At 41.6% G+C, this 16,461-nt stretch overlaps 1 protein-coding gene across 1 annotated transcript; it reads left to right on the forward strand.

The window, feature by feature from the left end:
* Positions 1-6,740: 6,740 nt before the first annotated feature.
* On the forward strand, positions 6,741-13,647 carry hspa5 (heat shock protein family A (Hsp70) member 5). Its single transcript, XM_002941644.4, has 9 exons — positions 6,741-6,852; positions 8,428-8,602; positions 9,573-9,804; positions 9,894-10,028; positions 10,137-10,249; positions 10,967-11,357; positions 11,613-11,850; positions 12,258-12,425; positions 12,724-13,647. Exons 2-9 carry the CDS (start codon positions 8,475-8,477, stop codon positions 13,284-13,286), a joined length of 1,968 nt encoding a protein of 655 aa, XP_002941690.1. The 5' UTR covers positions 6,741-6,852; positions 8,428-8,474; the 3' UTR covers positions 13,287-13,647.
* The last annotated feature ends 2,814 nt before the right edge of the window (positions 13,648-16,461 follow it).

Consider the following 16,461-nt stretch of genomic DNA (forward strand, 5'->3'; position numbering starts at 1 on the left):
TCAGAGCCCCCCATACACAGAGCCCCCCCATACACAGTAGCCCTCCTTACACAGAGCCCCCCATACACAGAGCCCCCCCATACACAGTAGCCCTGCTTACACAGAGCCCCCCCCATACACAGAGCCCCCCCATACACAGTGCCCCCCATACACAGTGCCCCCCATACACAGTAGCCCTCCTTACACAGTGTCCCCCCATACAATGCCCCCCATACACAGTACCCCCCATACACAGAGCCCCCCAATTGCCCCCATAGTGAGTACCTCCAATAGAAAATGCCCCCATACATAGCGGCCCCCATAGACTTCTTGCGGCTCCTGCTCCTTATTCGGCTCTTCGTACGGCGGTGACAGGACCTTTTATAAGGTTGTGCCCGTGCGTACGTGTGACATCACACGTACGCACGGGCGCAACCTTATAAAAGGATCTGTCGCCGCCGTACGAAGAGCCGAATAAGGAGCAGGAGCCCAAGAAGAGACGGAGCCGGAGCGCTCCGCTGCAGCCAGCGCGTCCCGCTGACCTGGATAGTTTAATGAATGTTCTGCATTTCTGTAATGCGGGACATTGATTGAACAATCCGGGACAGCGGGACGCGCTGTAAAAACCGGGACTGTCCCGCGAAAAGCGGGACAGTTGGGGGGTATGCTTAAACGTATTTGCTTCCAATTTAGGAGTTAAACGTATATTTTTGTTGTGATTACAATGCCAACTAGTTATGCCACTGATGCGCCTCACCATTTCGGAATTAGGGTGCAGTTTACCCTAGCAACTAGGGATGTAGCGAACCTCAAAAAAAAAGTTTGCGAACTTACGCCAAAAAGTGTGAATATTCGCAAACTTTGCGAACCCCATATACTTCAATGGGAAGGCGAACTTTAAAACCTAGAAAAGCCATTTCTGGCCAGAAAACTGATTTTAAAGTTGTTTAAAGGGTGCCACGACCTGGACAGTGGCATGCAGGAGGGGGATCAAGGGCAAAAATTTTGTTGTGTAAAATCGCAAAGGCAGCTGGCAGACCTAGCGGAAATACGCTGCGTTTTTTGCTATTTCGCACTATTAGCACCATGGAAACGGGATTTGCTGAAAAACGCCATGTGTGGCTTGTGCAGCGTTTTTAGGCCGAGAAAAAATTCAGCGGAAAAACACCACGCGAACCCAAATTGCGAACATACGCGAAAAGTTCGCAAACTTCCGAACTCGCGAACACCCAATGTTCGCGCGAATTAGTTCGCCGGCGAACAGTTCGCTACATCTCTTACTAGCAACCAGGCAGTTGTTTAAATAAAAGAGTGAAAGATAAATAGAAGAGGGCCTGAATAAAAAAAAAAAATAATAATACAAAGTAACAGTAAAATTGTAGCCTCACAGAACATTGGAGTTTTTTTTGGGGGGGGGGTGGCTTCCAGGGTCAGAGTCTCTGTCAGCATTTGAAAGCTGAAAAATGACAGAAGAAAGCAAATGATTTAAAAACTATAACAAATGACCATAATATAACATACAAAAAGGTAAAAGAAACTCAAAGGGGCACATTCATTAAAGTACGATTGAATCCGAATACCAAAAAATCGTATTTTTCTAAGTTATCGTACTGTGCGTATTTTTGTCGACTTTTTCATACCTTGCGACAATTTGTGCGACAAAATCGTATTTATCGCGTCGAGTATGAAAGTTTCGGATTCCTTAAAGGTCAGGTTAGAGCTGCAAAGTGCCATTGAGTCCTATGGGAGGCTTCCAAAATCATGCACAGAAGGATCAAAGTCAGAAAGGTTTTCCTGCTGTTTACGGATACGAAAATTTTGTGACTTTTGGATCGCCAATATGATATTAAGCATTTTCATGACATTTTCAATCATCAGAAATTATTGTATCTAATCCGAATTTTACAGGATTCGAACTTGTATTTTGATGACTCTGCCCCAAAGTCTCTAGGCAGGTCCCCAATATTTTTGCAATTTTGCTTAATCTTTCTTTCTTGCCAAAACTGGCACTTATTCGGTTTGACAAATGACCAGTTCACCAGGAACTTGGACACCCTGCTGCCAACAAGCTGGTCTGTAAGGGAACTCAGAATATAGGAATACTAGACAATAAACTTGACATACAAGGAATGTTTTTTTATATAGTTGTAAGTTTTGACTTATTGAAATTAATGGATATCATTATTTGTAGGCTCCAATGGCAACTGATTTTGCTAATGACGGATGTGATTGCACCATAGTTGATCAGATATGAACAAGAGATCTAACTAAATGTATTAACTTTGTAGAAGTCAACATAAAGAAAAATCTTCAGCACACCACTTACAATTACAATAAACTTTGTAGAAGGCGTTATTTGTTGCTCAAATAAGTTGTACATAGAGTGTATTGTCTGTCTGCTGTCTGTTTATTCAAAGGATATTTGCTGGGTAACAATATCTGTGGTTTACTGTTTAGCCAGCAATATACATAGAACAAAGGCATACCTTGAACATTGGACAATAGCTGTCCCAAAATCTGCTGCTTTTACTTGACTCAAACCTAAGATTTGATTCATTGAAATTACCTGCACATCACTAGCCTGTTGCCTCACTTCCACAACACACTAAAGGTCCCCATACACGTTGAGATTCGCTTGCTTGGCGAGATAACCGCAACTACGGGTGGGGTCGGCGCCTGGGGCCAAACGATCGAATTATATTGGCGGCAATGGGACAGTCGGTTCGGGGACCGCATCAATGAGCCGATGCGGTCCCCGATCCGACTGAATTTTCTAACTTGCCCGATCGAGATCTTCCCGATTTCAGGCCAGATATCGGTCGGGCAGGCCCGTCGGAAGTGCCCATACACGGGCCAATTAGCTTTAATATCTCACATTGCATACATTAAGACATATCACTTGGTATGACACTAAACTATTACTAAATAATCCCTTTGTTTACGATACAAACTTTTTATATACAACAATTAACTCAAGGAGATGAACAAACGCAGAGATCACCCCCCAGGAACCACCGGATAAATCTACATCTATACTCGGCTCAAGCTAATACACCTTGAAATCAAGACAGCAGGGAGCCCATTCATTAAAGTACAAATTTTGGATTGTTAAAAAATTCGTAACCACAATAATTTCTGATGTTTGAAAATGTCACAAAAATTTGTTTGAAAATATTGTGTTTACGATCCGAAAGTTACAAAATGTTCATATCTGAACGATAATAAACTGTGCGAAAACCTTTCTGACTTCAAGGCATGATTTTGGAAGCCTCCCATAGGACTCAATGGCACTCTGCAGCTCCAACCTGGCCCATGGAAAGCCTCCCATAGGGCTCAATGGCACTCTGCAGCTCCAACCTGGCCCAAGGAAAGCCTCCCATAGGGCTCAATGGCACTCTGCAGCTCCAGCCCGGCCCAAGGAAAGTCTCCCATAGGGCTCAATGGCACTCTGCAGCTCCAACCTGGCCCAAGGAAAGTCTCTCATAGGGCTCAATGGCACTCTGCAGCTCCAACCTGGCCAAAGGAAAGTCTCCAATAGGGCTCAATGGCACTCTGCAGCTCCAACCTGGCCAAAGGAAAGTCTCCCATAGGGCTCAATGGCACTCTGCAGCTCCAACCTGGCCCAAGGAAAGTCTCTCATAGGGCTCAATAGCACTCTGCAGCTCCAACCTGGCCAAAAGATAGTCACAATACCAAAGCTTGAATGAATAACAAAATTTTTGTTGTCATTGCCCAAAGTATGAAAAGTATGACTTTTTGTGGAATAACGAATGTATCACGAAAAAGTTGTACTATTTTAATGATATTATCTAAACTTTAAAATAAAATATGGATTTTTTGCAATCGTGGTCATCGTGCTTGAATGAATGGGCCCCCTGGTATTCTAATTAAGACAAATGTAATTCAAACTACTGTAATTCAGAGTACCACTATTCATAGCTTCAAGGTACCTTAACAGTAGGTGACCCATATGTTACTTTGTTAATCTGATATCTGTTTATACAGTTAATCAACAAATGTAAAACTGTGCATTTATAACCGCCTATAATTACAATATAAAAACATCTTTAAAAGAAAACAGGCCCTGACATTTCAAGTACACTGAAGCCCAAACTGCTCCCACCAGCCCAAAAAAACGTCTATGGCATTCTTATAGCAGCCCCTCTGGCATTTGCCAGAACCCACAGATTGTCAGTCCAGGCCTGCCAGTATCTCTGTAATATTGGATAATGCCTGAGATCACACTACCATACACTGGCCCAGATTTGTGATGAGGCCACAAAGGCCCGGGCCTAGGGCGGCAAAAATTTAGGGGCCGTATGCCGCACTGAAACTTTGCTCACATGGAGCAATGAGGACAGGATGCACAGAAAACCTCAGCACATCCTGGCCCCAGTGCTCCATATGCAAGCTAAATGGACACGCATGCGGGGGCAGCCTCAGGGCGTCATGATCACAAATCCGACATCATACAATAACAGACTATGCTGAGTTGTCAGACCAAAGTTGTTGTATACCAAAGCTCATAACCCATAAGCTATTGTTTTTACCAGTGTAAAGCTGATCCTTGTCTTGAATTGAACTATACTCAGCAGAGGAAAAAGATTCCTTAAAGAACAAGGAAAGCTTAAATCACCAAGGGTAAGCCCGGTGTGGGCGGCCATGTTAGCTCACTTATTATGGGCATTCATTTGATGTAGCATTGGATACTTGCAACATGCATGCAGATGATGACTATGCTGGGGAGAAACCTGGACACAAAGGGGCACATTTACTAATCCACGAACGTCCGAAAAGCATCCCAATGCGTTTTTTTCGTAATGATCGGTATTTTGCGATTTTTTCGTAAATTGTTGCGACTTTTTCGTAGCCATTACGACTTGTTCGTAAATTGTCGCAACTTTTTCGTAGCCATTACGACTTGCTCGTAAATTGTCGCAACATTTTCGGAGCCATTACTACTTGCTCGTAAATTGTAGCGACTTTTTCGTAGTACGAAAGTTTCGGAATCATTCAAGCTTCAGTATCGTGACTTTCCTTGGGCCAGGTTGGAGCTGCAGAGTGCCATTGAGTCCTATGGGAGACTTTCCTCGGGCCAGGTTGGAGCTGCAGAGTGCCATTGAGCCCTATGGGAGACTTTCCTTGGGCCGGGTTGGAGCTGCAGAGTGCCATTGAGCCCTATGGGAGACTTTCCTTGGGCCGGGTTGGAGCTGCAGAGTGCCATTGAGTCCTATGGGAGACTTTCCTCGGGCCAGGTTGGAGCTGCAGAGTGCCATTGAGCCCTATGGGAGACTTTCCTTGGGCCGGGTTGGAGCTGCAGAGTGCCATTGAGCCCTATGGGAGACTTTCCTTGGGCCGGGTTGGAGCTGCAGAGTGCCATTGAGCCCTATGGGAGACTTTCCTTGGGCCGGGTTGGAGCTGCAGAGTGCCATTGAGCCCTATGGGAGACTTTCCTTGGGCCGGGTTGGAGCTGCAGAGTGCCATTGAGCCCTATGGGAGACTTTCCTTGGGCCGGGTTGGAGCTGCAGAGTGCCATTGAGCCCTATGGGAGACTTTCCTTGGGTCGGGTTGGAGCTGCAGAGTGCCATTGAGCCCTATGGGAGACTTTCCTTGGGCCAGGTTGGAGCTGCAGAGTGCCATTGAGCCCTATGGGAGACTTTCCTTGGGCCAGGTTGGAGCTGCAGAGTACCATTGAGCCCTATGGGAGACTTTTCTTGGGCCAGGTTGGAGCTGCAGAGTGCCATTGAGCCCTATGGGAGACTTTCCTTGGGCCAGGTTGGAGCCCTATGGGCTCTTTTCGCGCAAGTTGTAACGGCTACGAAAAAGTCACAACAACTTACGATAAAGTCGTAACGGTGACGAAAAAATCGCAAAAAATACGAAAAAGTCGCAAAATGTTTGTTTCCAATCTGAATTTTTCCCATTCGGGTTCGAATTCATGGATTAGTAAATAAGCCCCAAAGGGTAGGGTGGTTTTCTTGACAAAATTCTATTGTACTAAATACTATTATCCTGCACTCCAGATAGGGAAACATTTTTATATGATAGTTGTCCTTTAATTCTCTGAAGGACGCCTAAGAGTTTAGCACCCTTTCCTAGTGAATAGGGGTATTCTTGTCCTTTAATACAACTTGTCCTATTGCGAATGCTTAATGATAACATTAAGGGTTATCATAGGGGAGTTTGGTTTCCAAAATTCCACTACGACTACATTATAGCAAACGTGCAAAACTATAAGAGATCTATTACAGCCCTAGCTACATAGGAACTGTATAAGGCACTAGAGGGATCCTGAGTAGAGACCAACATTTGCCACTCATAGAACTAACAGGTCAGATACAAAGCCCACCACTGTAAGGGCCAATCAAATATATATGTTTTTCACGTTTATTAAGCGTTATAACTCGTATTTCCTGTAATTACAGGGCGCAATCTGACGACATACTGACGAAACTAAAGGGTGACGGGAATCTTCCAGAAATGTACGGCACCCTAGGCAGGAGTCCTCATTCTCTGTCAGACAGCAGTGACAGCCTATCAGTAACCAGCTAGGCGCCACTATCCAGCTGCTGATTGAACCAGCTCTTTTTGACAAATAAAAAAGGAGGAACTGGGAGCGTACAAATCTGGGCGGGCGGATTGCGTCACCGCAACGTGTGCGAATCCGATGCGGACAGCTTATGAGCAAGGAGCCAATTGGCGCAGTCCAACGCGCGGCTCTGCAGCCAATCAGCATACTCCACGACTTTGGCCGGCCGGGAGAATATATAAAGAGAAACACAGCGCATGGTGCGTCAGTGACATCCCCTGTGGAAGAGATAGAAAAAGGCGAGTTAGTAGTGAAATCGCTCGGTTATCCGTGGGCCTGTTCCGGTAAGTAGAACGGGAGAATGGCATGGCTGTAGCTCCTTTAGGATATATATGCTGTGGCTGCAAGGGATTCGTTCTTATTTAATATCTTGTCGAGGTGCAGCTGTTTTTACAGGGTCTGATGTGGCCTTCCATGGTGTGCAGCCCTCTGGTTATTGGGGCGCTGCAACTGTTAGAATGTTCAGCCTTCGTTACATGGAGGATGATGGGAGTTGTGACAGTCTTGTATTTGCTTTTATAATTCGTTCTTTAGTTATGCAGTGGCCTTTGTCTTCCTTATTGTTCTATTCATTTGTCAAGGGGAGGGGGGAGATTAATATTTGTCTATTATGTCTATTATGATTCTCCTTCTATATATCATTAGTGTCTTCTAATAATAACTTTGTTAGGGGTTATTGCTGGAAGTTATAGTTTAACGACATCAGATGGGCTACAAGATGCCTACGTTTTGCATGCTAAACAGTAACCCCCCCCCCTTTTACATTGCATATATATATATATATATATATATATATATATATATATATGCAATGTGTGTATATGTGTATATATATGCAATGTGTGTATATGTGTATATATATAATATAATGTGTGTGTGTGTGTGTATAGCCTGTGGCCCCCCCACATGACTGGCAGTAGGCATTGCACATCTATATCAGCTGAAGGATAATCGGTTGGAATTCAAGGTGTTTTGGCTGCTCTTATGCCTATTCCTTTCACCCCTGTGTACCCTGGATATAAGTCTGGATGGGGCATGAGAACATACCGGTAGCACTGATGTAGAACCACAGCTGGACAGCTTTATGATTCACTTAACACCAAAATAGCTAGTTACTATTAAATTTAACTGTGACCTCCTGGGGGGCCCTGCACACTGACGGACCTTAAGGGGCTGGCTTGGCATTTATCATTGTGGAAGATCTGTGAATTATGAACAATAAGTTATATGGGATCAAAGGTTAAATAAACTGTATATATTTTACGTAAATTATTTAACAACATTTAGGAAACTCTGAGTCTAGTTTTTAAATACTTTTTCACCTTAACGTGTAATCTGTAATTATTTTGTGCTCTGATTTTGGAACTATAACTGAATCGGTTATCTTGTAGTGAAGGGGTAATGGGAGTTGCAGCTCAGAAGAAGCAAAAGCTTTAGCAGTGATCTATTTTATGCTTTGTGCCCCCTATAGACCACCTAAGGTTCTTACTACATGTCTATTGAGTTTGAGCATAAAAAACCCTATTGAATTAGTTGGAGGCATATGAATTTTGTGCATGTTGGGATATGCGGCAGCTTGTCTGCTGAATAATGGGCAGAGTGCTGCCTCTAGAATGTTCTTTCCCACCGCCCATGTCTGAATCAGCGTGTTTCCCCATTGGCTGCTGAGAAGGGCTCCCTTTAAAGACGCCTCCCATCCATGGCTCGGCCTACTATTATCCCCCTTGTATCGTGCTAGAGTGGAGCTGGTAACTGTTTTACTGCCAGAGTGGAATAACCACACATACGCTGCTTAATACCTTATGCTACTGCTTTGGTGTTAAAAGCATCTTTTATATATTTCATTTGTCTTTTTATAGTGTGGTGCACAACTTCATTTCATAACTGGTTGTGACAAACAAATCTCATGGTGACCATGAAGCTGTTTGCCTTGGTGTTGCTGGTGTCTGCCAGCGTATTTGCTGCTGATGATGATGACAAGAGGGAAGATGTTGGGACTGTGGTTGGAATTGATTTGGGAACAACATATTCCTGGTAAGTAGTCCTCACAGAACCAAAAAATGTTTTATTTTTATTATCAAAGCTGGGAAATAAGCTAATAAGCTAATGGCTCATTGGTTTTTTCTAGTCGGAATACTTGAGCACAGACCTGTGCATTTTTAATAAATGTGCTATTTATTAGAAAATGTTATTCTCTGCAGTGTTTGGACTTAATTAGGCACTGTGGAGGCTATAAAATCTCTGGCCTTTGTGCCCCTATATATAATAATAACCAGTTCTCTTATCTGTCTTTGCAAATACAATGTGGCATTAAGGAATCTGTATTTATAACTTCAGGTAGCAATGTACATCTTCATAGTACAATAATAGTATGGACAGGGGAAATGACACTGCAAAGAATGTGAATTTATAATTATAATGGTTTGGAGTCACATGTTAAGGGACACAGGAGAAAGCATGTTTTTGCCTAGTAGATATTGCAGTCTAAGGGGCTGATTTACTTACCCATGAACGGGTCGAATGGAGTCCGATTGCGTTTTTTTCGTAATGATCGGTATTTTGCGATTTTTTCGTATGTTTTGCGATTTTTTCGGATTCTTTACGAATTTTTCGTTACCACTACGATTTTTGCGTAAAAACGCGAGTTAATTTTTAACGCTACAAAAAATGCGCAACTTTTCGCGTAAGTTTTAACGCTACGAAAAATGCGCAACTTTTTACGCAACTTTCGTAATGGATACGAAAAACTCGCGTTTTTACGCAAAAATCGTATTGGTAACGAAAAATTCGTAAAGAATCCGAAAAAGTCGCAAAATGTTCGTTTTCAAGTCGGACCTTTTCCAATTCGGGTCGGATTCGTGGGTTAGTAAATCAGCCCCTAAGTGTAATTAAATACCCTAAGAGCATTTAGCTAGTTTACTACATATTTTCATGTATACAAAGTTTCCATTTAATGTTATGTTCTTTTGCTAATAATTTAATTTTTTTTTTTTTTTCCCAACAGTGTTGGTGTGTTTAAAAATGGGCGTGTTGAAATTATTGCCAATGACCAGGGTAACCGTATCACACCCTCTTATGTGGCATTCACACCTGAAGGTGAGCGTCTCATTGGAGATGCTGCAAAGAACCAGCTTACATCTAATCCTGAGAACACTGTGTTTGATGCCAAGCGTCTGATTGGCCGCACGTGGAATGACCCTTCTGTTCAACAGGACATAAAGTACCTGCCTTTTAAGGTATGTTGTGTAAATTAAAGTCTACTGGAACACTGCTCTGACAAGTGATTTTTATAATTTTATTAATCTTGATATGATTTTATTTGCAGGTCATTGAGAGGAAAACTAAACCTTACATTCAAGTTGATATTGGAGATCAGATGAAAACATTTGCCCCAGAGGAGATTTCTGCTATGGTGCTGGTTAAGATGAAGGAAACTGCAGAGGCTTACTTGGGCAAAAAGGTAGTTATCCCATCTGCAAATCTTTCAATGAAACTGAGCCTAAAAATGCTCTGATTACAAACAATTTAGTTGTTTCAATTCAATCCTAAACATGTTCTTGCTTTCTAGGTTACTCATGCTGTTGTCACTGTACCTGCTTATTTCAATGATGCACAGCGTCAAGCAACCAAGGATGCAGGGACTATTGCAGGGCTGAATGTCATGAGGATCATCAATGAGCCGTAAGTGTTTAAGTTTTAGATTATTCAGACTGCAAATAATTCTGCGTGCACCACTTTCACTTAAAGGCTATTGAAGTTATGCTTTGACAAAAAACAGTGGAAGACAGAATATGATCTGCAGTCATTTATGTATTTGCTGTTTAAACTCAAACCAGAAGCAACAGATGTTTTCATATGGCTTAGAGTCTTCACTTTAATTTCGGTAAGTAGCTCAGGTTTAGTCCTACACAGAACTTTAAGTGAAGACTCTAAGCCATATGAAAACAAACAGTTTAGTTTATTATAATACTTTGATGCCTATGTATTCAGGCTGTCAGCAGCTTTTGTGTGGAGTAGAGCATATATTCTCCTGTTAGAAGGCAGAAATGTGGTTCCTTGTCCACATGTCTCGGTTACATATGGGCTGTAGGCATGGCCTTGAACCCTATGCCCCAAGGATCATGAGTAGATATGGGCGACACCCGTCTCAAAGAAAGCGACACGCTGTGAATTTTATTGTCGCGTGCCGAAATTTTTCACTGCACAAATTACTTCACTCATCCCTAGTCATGAGGGAACATCTGATAAAGATGGGAAATAATCCTTCTCAAGCCAGTTTGTTATCAGGCAAACCTGTACCTTGACACAAGATGAGGTTTATTAAACCCTCTATGTCCCCATTAAACCTTTTGTGCTACAGTTTTGAATGCATTGGCTAAAATTCTTCTTGTTCTGCAGAACTGCTGCTGCCATCGCTTACGGTCTGGACAAGAAAGAAGGAGAGAAGAACATCCTTGTGTTTGATTTGGGTGGTGGTACTTTTGATGTTTCCCTACTTACCATTGACAATGGTGTCTTTGAAGTGGTAGCTACTAATGGTGATACTCACCTTGGAGGAGAAGACTTTGACCAAAGAGTAATGGAGCACTTTATCAAACTGTACAAGAAGAAAACTGGCAAGGATGTCAGAAAGGATAATAGAGCTGTACAGAAACTTCGCAGAGAGGTTGAGAAAGCTAAGAGGGCGTTGTCATCCCAGCATCAATCCAGAATTGAGATTGAGTCTTTCTTTGAAGGGGAGGATTTCTCTGAAACTCTGACAAGAGCCAAGTTTGAAGAGTTGAATATGGTATGTGTCATGAAGTGCACTTTTGTACAACATTCACATATCTAACAGTTCACATTTATAGAACAATCTTTGCCATATACATAGTTAACAAAAAAGACCGGACTGATTTAACATGCTGAGAGCATTGTTGGTAGTTTAATAAGATTTGGACATTGAAGGGGAACAGCCCCTGCTACAACTGGCTGATTTCTGTCTAAGCTTGTAAGTAAGCTATGAAACTTATTTTAAATAATAATCACACTCTATTCCTTCCAGGACCTGTTCCGTTCCACTATGAAGCCAGTTCAGAAAGTCCTTGATGATGCTGACCTAAAGAAATCTGACATTGATGAAATTGTGCTTGTTGGGGGCTCCACTCGTATCCCAAAAATCCAGCAATTGGTAAAAGAATTCTTCAACGGCAAGGAGCCTTCCCGTGGTATCAATCCTGATGAGGCTGTTGCCTATGGTGCAGCTGTTCAAGCTGGAGTGCTTTCTGGTGACCAGGATACTGGTGAGTACAAACTGAAGGCAAATAACTTAATCTAGAGTCTAGATGAGTGCAAAGAAGTATTATCTATATAAACACTTTGTGTTTTTCAAATATTTGACAATATACTCCTGTTTTGGTCAATTTCAGCTCATTAATAAGAGGCCTAATAAGTACCTTGCATTGACCAGGCTTCTACAGATGGTATTAAAACACTGGACAGGGGCTGAATCTCCAACTTAATTTGGAACCTGCCCTGTGCAGCATTAACCTAAGCACGTTCCCTTGGCGCATACCTAAAATTACACTAACTTTGCAGTCTAGGAGCTGATTAATTTTAATGCTTGCCATTAAATGTCATTATTCTAAAAAGGTCAATGCTTCTCTTTATAAATGGTGTATGTCTCATAACTCTCCTGTTTTCCCCTCAGGTGATTTGGTTCTTCTTGATGTGTGCCCACTTACCCTTGGTATTGAGACTGTCGGAGGTGTAATGACAAAACTCATCCCCAGAAACACTGTTGTACCCACCAAAAAGTCACAGATCTTCTCTACAGCATCTGACAACCAGCCCACTGTCACCATCAAGGTTTATGAAGGTAACTAACTTTAGTAACTTTGGTAATTTAATTTTTATGTCCTGCCCCTGTCCTTCTGTAGATTTGATGAAGTGTTGTAGCTCTTTTAATATTTACCTCCTGCTGTGATATCAGAGGTACAAAGTATGTCCTGGTTTAGTAACCCTTAGCAAATAATATAATATTTTCTTTTAAAAAGGTGACCAAACTGGTTCACTATTGGTGATTAGATATATAATAAAACTTTGCCCTTTATTATATAATTTCCCATGAGAAACCTAAAACTGTGTGTGCTAAAACTTGCATTACATTTTTACAGGTGAGCGTCCATTAACAAAAGATAACCATCTTCTGGGCACATTTGATTTGACTGGAATTCCTCCTGCACCCCGTGGTGTTCCCCAGATTGAGGTTACTTTTGAAATTGATGTGAACGGTATTCTGAGAGTTACTGCAGAGGACAAGGGCACTGGCAACAAGAACAAGATTACCATTACAAACGATCAAAACCGTCTAACACCTGAGGAAATAGAAAGGATGGTGACTGATGCTGAGAAATTTGCCGAAGAAGACAAAAAGCTGAAAGAGCGCATTGACACCCGGAATGAATTGGAGAGCTATGCCTATTCTTTAAAGAACCAGATAGGTGATAAGGAGAAGCTTGGAGGAAAACTTTCTTCTGAAGACAAGGAAACCATTGAGAAGGCAGTAGAAGAAAAGATTGAGTGGTTAGAAAGCCACCAAGATTCTGATATTGAAGAGTTTAAGGCCAAAAAGAAGGAATTGGAAGAAATTGTTCAACCAATTGTAGGCAAACTATACGGTGGAGCTGGGGCACCCCCTCCAGAAGGTGCAGAGGAGACTGAGAAGGATGAGTTGTAGGCCATTGGTGTGCCTCTGGCTGCTGTAATATTGTAAATACTGGACTCTGAACTTTTTTTTGTTGAGAAAAAATATTTGGGGAAAAAAACTTTAATATACATGTGGATTCTTCACCTCCTGGTGGAGACATGTTAAGCCGTTAATGGCTCTACTGCTTTTTGTTAGCAGTCTTCTCACCCAGATCATTATTTTTGTTCAACTGTTTGCCCGGGGAGGGAGGAGGGTTTGGAATTAGGAAAGTGTTGGGTCAAGCTTTGTTTCAAAGTTGCTCTAAGATGTCTTATTTATTTGCAAAATGGTCCTGCATTCTATGTAGAACTTTTTCTACCATCATTGACCATAATAAATGTTTGATAATTAACTTATTGTTTAATTGTTTTGTGCAAAAGTGAACTATAACTTTCAAAAGCACGGTCTTTATCAAACTGTACCAAGTATAATCCTTTGAGGCCCTAGCAGCCTGGTGACTTAACCTTTTTGTGGGAGCAGTATCTACAGAACGGAAGACAATCTGGGTAAAGCGCACACTGAAATAAACTGGCATTACATTGAAATAAACTGGCATTGTAGGCCTGCAGAAAAAGCTTGTTGGGGGGATAGCCTGCAACTCATAAAGATCTATTGTCCCTCTCCCTAGTGTCAACAGTATTGCACTAGTTACTTGTACTCTGTGTTGCTGTAGGTGCTTAGTAGGGGTGCTAAGAAAACAGTTCAGAAATTAACAAGTAACTCTGGCTTCTGAATCACAATTTGTTTGCAAACCCCTAATATACCTCTCACTGTAATCTGTCCCTTCAAAAAGTATGCTAAAACCCAGCTGCAAAAACAGTTCTTCTCTTTCTGCATCATTTCAAATCCTGGCAGTGGAGGAGGAATTAAACATTGAAGTTACATAATGTAACAACTTCATAGCTTACAGACCACTTGCTCACAATGCATTGCACTGTGATCTTACTTTTCTTTACAGACATCATATGTGCAGGGAATTGTGGAATTTGGAGGATGTAGGAGAGTAGACTTTTTTTTTTTTTTATTGATGTATATTGCAAAGTTGCTTAACATTTATGTTTACTTATGTTTTGGGTGGAGTTCCAACAGTAGAAATATAGAGCAGTGTTAGAGTGGCCTGGCAGTACTGGGGATTTTTTTTTTTTTTTTTTGTTTTATCCAATGGGGCCTTTGCCCCTTCTGGAGCACAGGGCATTTATTTTATTTATTTATTTTCTAGGTTCATTTATTCAAATTTTTTTTTTTCTATTGATTGGGTCAGGGAAACCGGGGAGGGGGGGGGAAAGCCATATTTATGAGCAGAAGAATTCAAAAAAGGATGTTTAAAAGGTGAGCGTCTCAGGAAGAATGTTTCTAATGTGAATGGGAGAATGAGAACTAATAAACTATCTAAACAGTACAGGGTTAGAGAGGTGCAGCCTGCTCTGTTTGCATTGCTTTGTGCCCTTACACAGCTTGAACTAGCAGTAATTTAACAAGAAGCTACTTAGAATTAGGCCTAAATTTCCCTTTGGAAGCCACCCAGCCTCCCTGCAGAGTTACTTTATCTTTCCTTGTCCCCCTTAATTTCTTAGCTATTCCACCCATGTTAAGACTATCTTCCACCAATAATGTATGTACATCAGATTCTTATTTGCTAATTATGCTACAAAAACACAAATGATGCACTGCATAGCCCCCTCCTCCAAGAAAGGCCATACATTAATGAGCTGCCCCCCTTATTATATGGACATATTGAAGCTTGTGGGAATCCAACTGCATTTCAAAAGATATGGGGTAGGACGACTCTATCCGGTGTCCTGGGGGCAGAATTATCAATATGTGAGATTAGAAAATTCACCCAATTTTTAGAAGTATATTATCAATGGGTGACACATTGTGAACACCTTTTACTGTAAATATCCCATAGGAATGAATTGAAAGTGGGTGATTTTTTTTTTTTTTCCTGTGGTGAGCAGCTCTAATCACATTTTGATAAATCTGCCCCTTAGTTCCGGCAATTGGATAATCGATCATTCAGATAGCATTACCAAGTGTATGCGCATCTTAAGAAAAAGCCAGTGTTTCAGAATGGGCTTTGCCCAGGTCTAGTCCCACCAACAGGATTAAGTTGACATGTGAATTTTAAATGATAAAGTGCAGTCCAAATGGTGCATGACATACCCTGAGTAGATCCAATACATTCAACTTGGCCATATTCTGATGGCTTTTGTTAAACTTGAAGTCAGAATGCATTCTTACCAGGGGAGTTCTGGGAGGAGTATAAATGTAATCAGCAGGCAACAACAATGAAAACCTTTACAAGGAATTTCAAAACCAGGTCTCAAACCCTCCTGTTACAGATGGAGGTTTGGAGGAAGAATAAAAAGGCTTAAGGGGTAAGGATGACTTTTGTTGTCTGTTCCAGGGAGATGCATACACTTTCTAAATGGAATCTAGACCCACTTTTACCTTTATAAATATAATTTTAGCAACCAGAACCAGTTTGAAGTTTACGTAATTGCATCACAGCATGATAATCATATCAGATCTCATATGCTATTCTATATACTTTCTCATTCTGGTAAGAAACTAGAGTCTTGTTACATATTACGCATTCACCAAATCCAGAGCAAAGCTAAAAACCCTAGTGTGCCACAGAACGAAATGGGAAGTGATTTGGTTATCTAACTGCAATGGGCAAGGAAGAGGTCACATTTGCTTACAGATACCTAAATGTAACCACTGGAAAATCTTCTGGAAGGGGTAGTTATCTATTTTTCTCTGAGAGGACTGGCAAAACAATGCCTGTGTGCCATTGCCCTTACTGAATGTTACAGTTGATGTAACCTGATGTAACTAGGGGGTTTCAAGATCGACCTGCAATCTATTTACCCCCAAATCACATGCTTCCCATTTGACTAATTTGATCATGCCACTCTGGAGAGCTACTCTGCAGCACATTTTGGCAAATGATAAAACATGTTCCTATACATTTTCAAAAGTGTTGAGATTTAGTCTGATCACACTAATTCCACCTGACTGAATAATTGCACCGCAATGCCTAACTGAACTAGAAAAGTACAAAACTTACACCCTCTTCTTTCTCATTTTTTTGTATTCTCTTCCTCTGCCGCAAACTTGGTCTTGCCCCACTTATACTTCTGTTGGCTAATATCTTCCATGT

The sequence above is a fragment of the Xenopus tropicalis genome, chromosome 8, assembly GCF_000004195.4.
Source record: "Xenopus tropicalis strain Nigerian chromosome 8, UCB_Xtro_10.0, whole genome shotgun sequence".
Taxonomy (NCBI): domain Eukaryota; kingdom Metazoa; phylum Chordata; class Amphibia; order Anura; family Pipidae; genus Xenopus; species Xenopus tropicalis.

Coding starts and splice junctions, on each gene's coding strand:
- hspa5 (XM_002941644.4), top strand. CDS start 8,475: ATGGTGACCATGAAGCTGTTTGCCTTGGTGTTGCTGGTGTCTGCCAGC. Junction 11,851..12,257: donor TTCTGGTGACCAGGATACTG/GTGAGTACAAAC, acceptor TTTTCCCCTCAG/GTGATTTGGTTCTTCTTGAT. Junction 12,426..12,723: donor CACCATCAAGGTTTATGAAG/GTAACTAACTTT, acceptor ACATTTTTACAG/GTGAGCGTCCATTAACAAAA.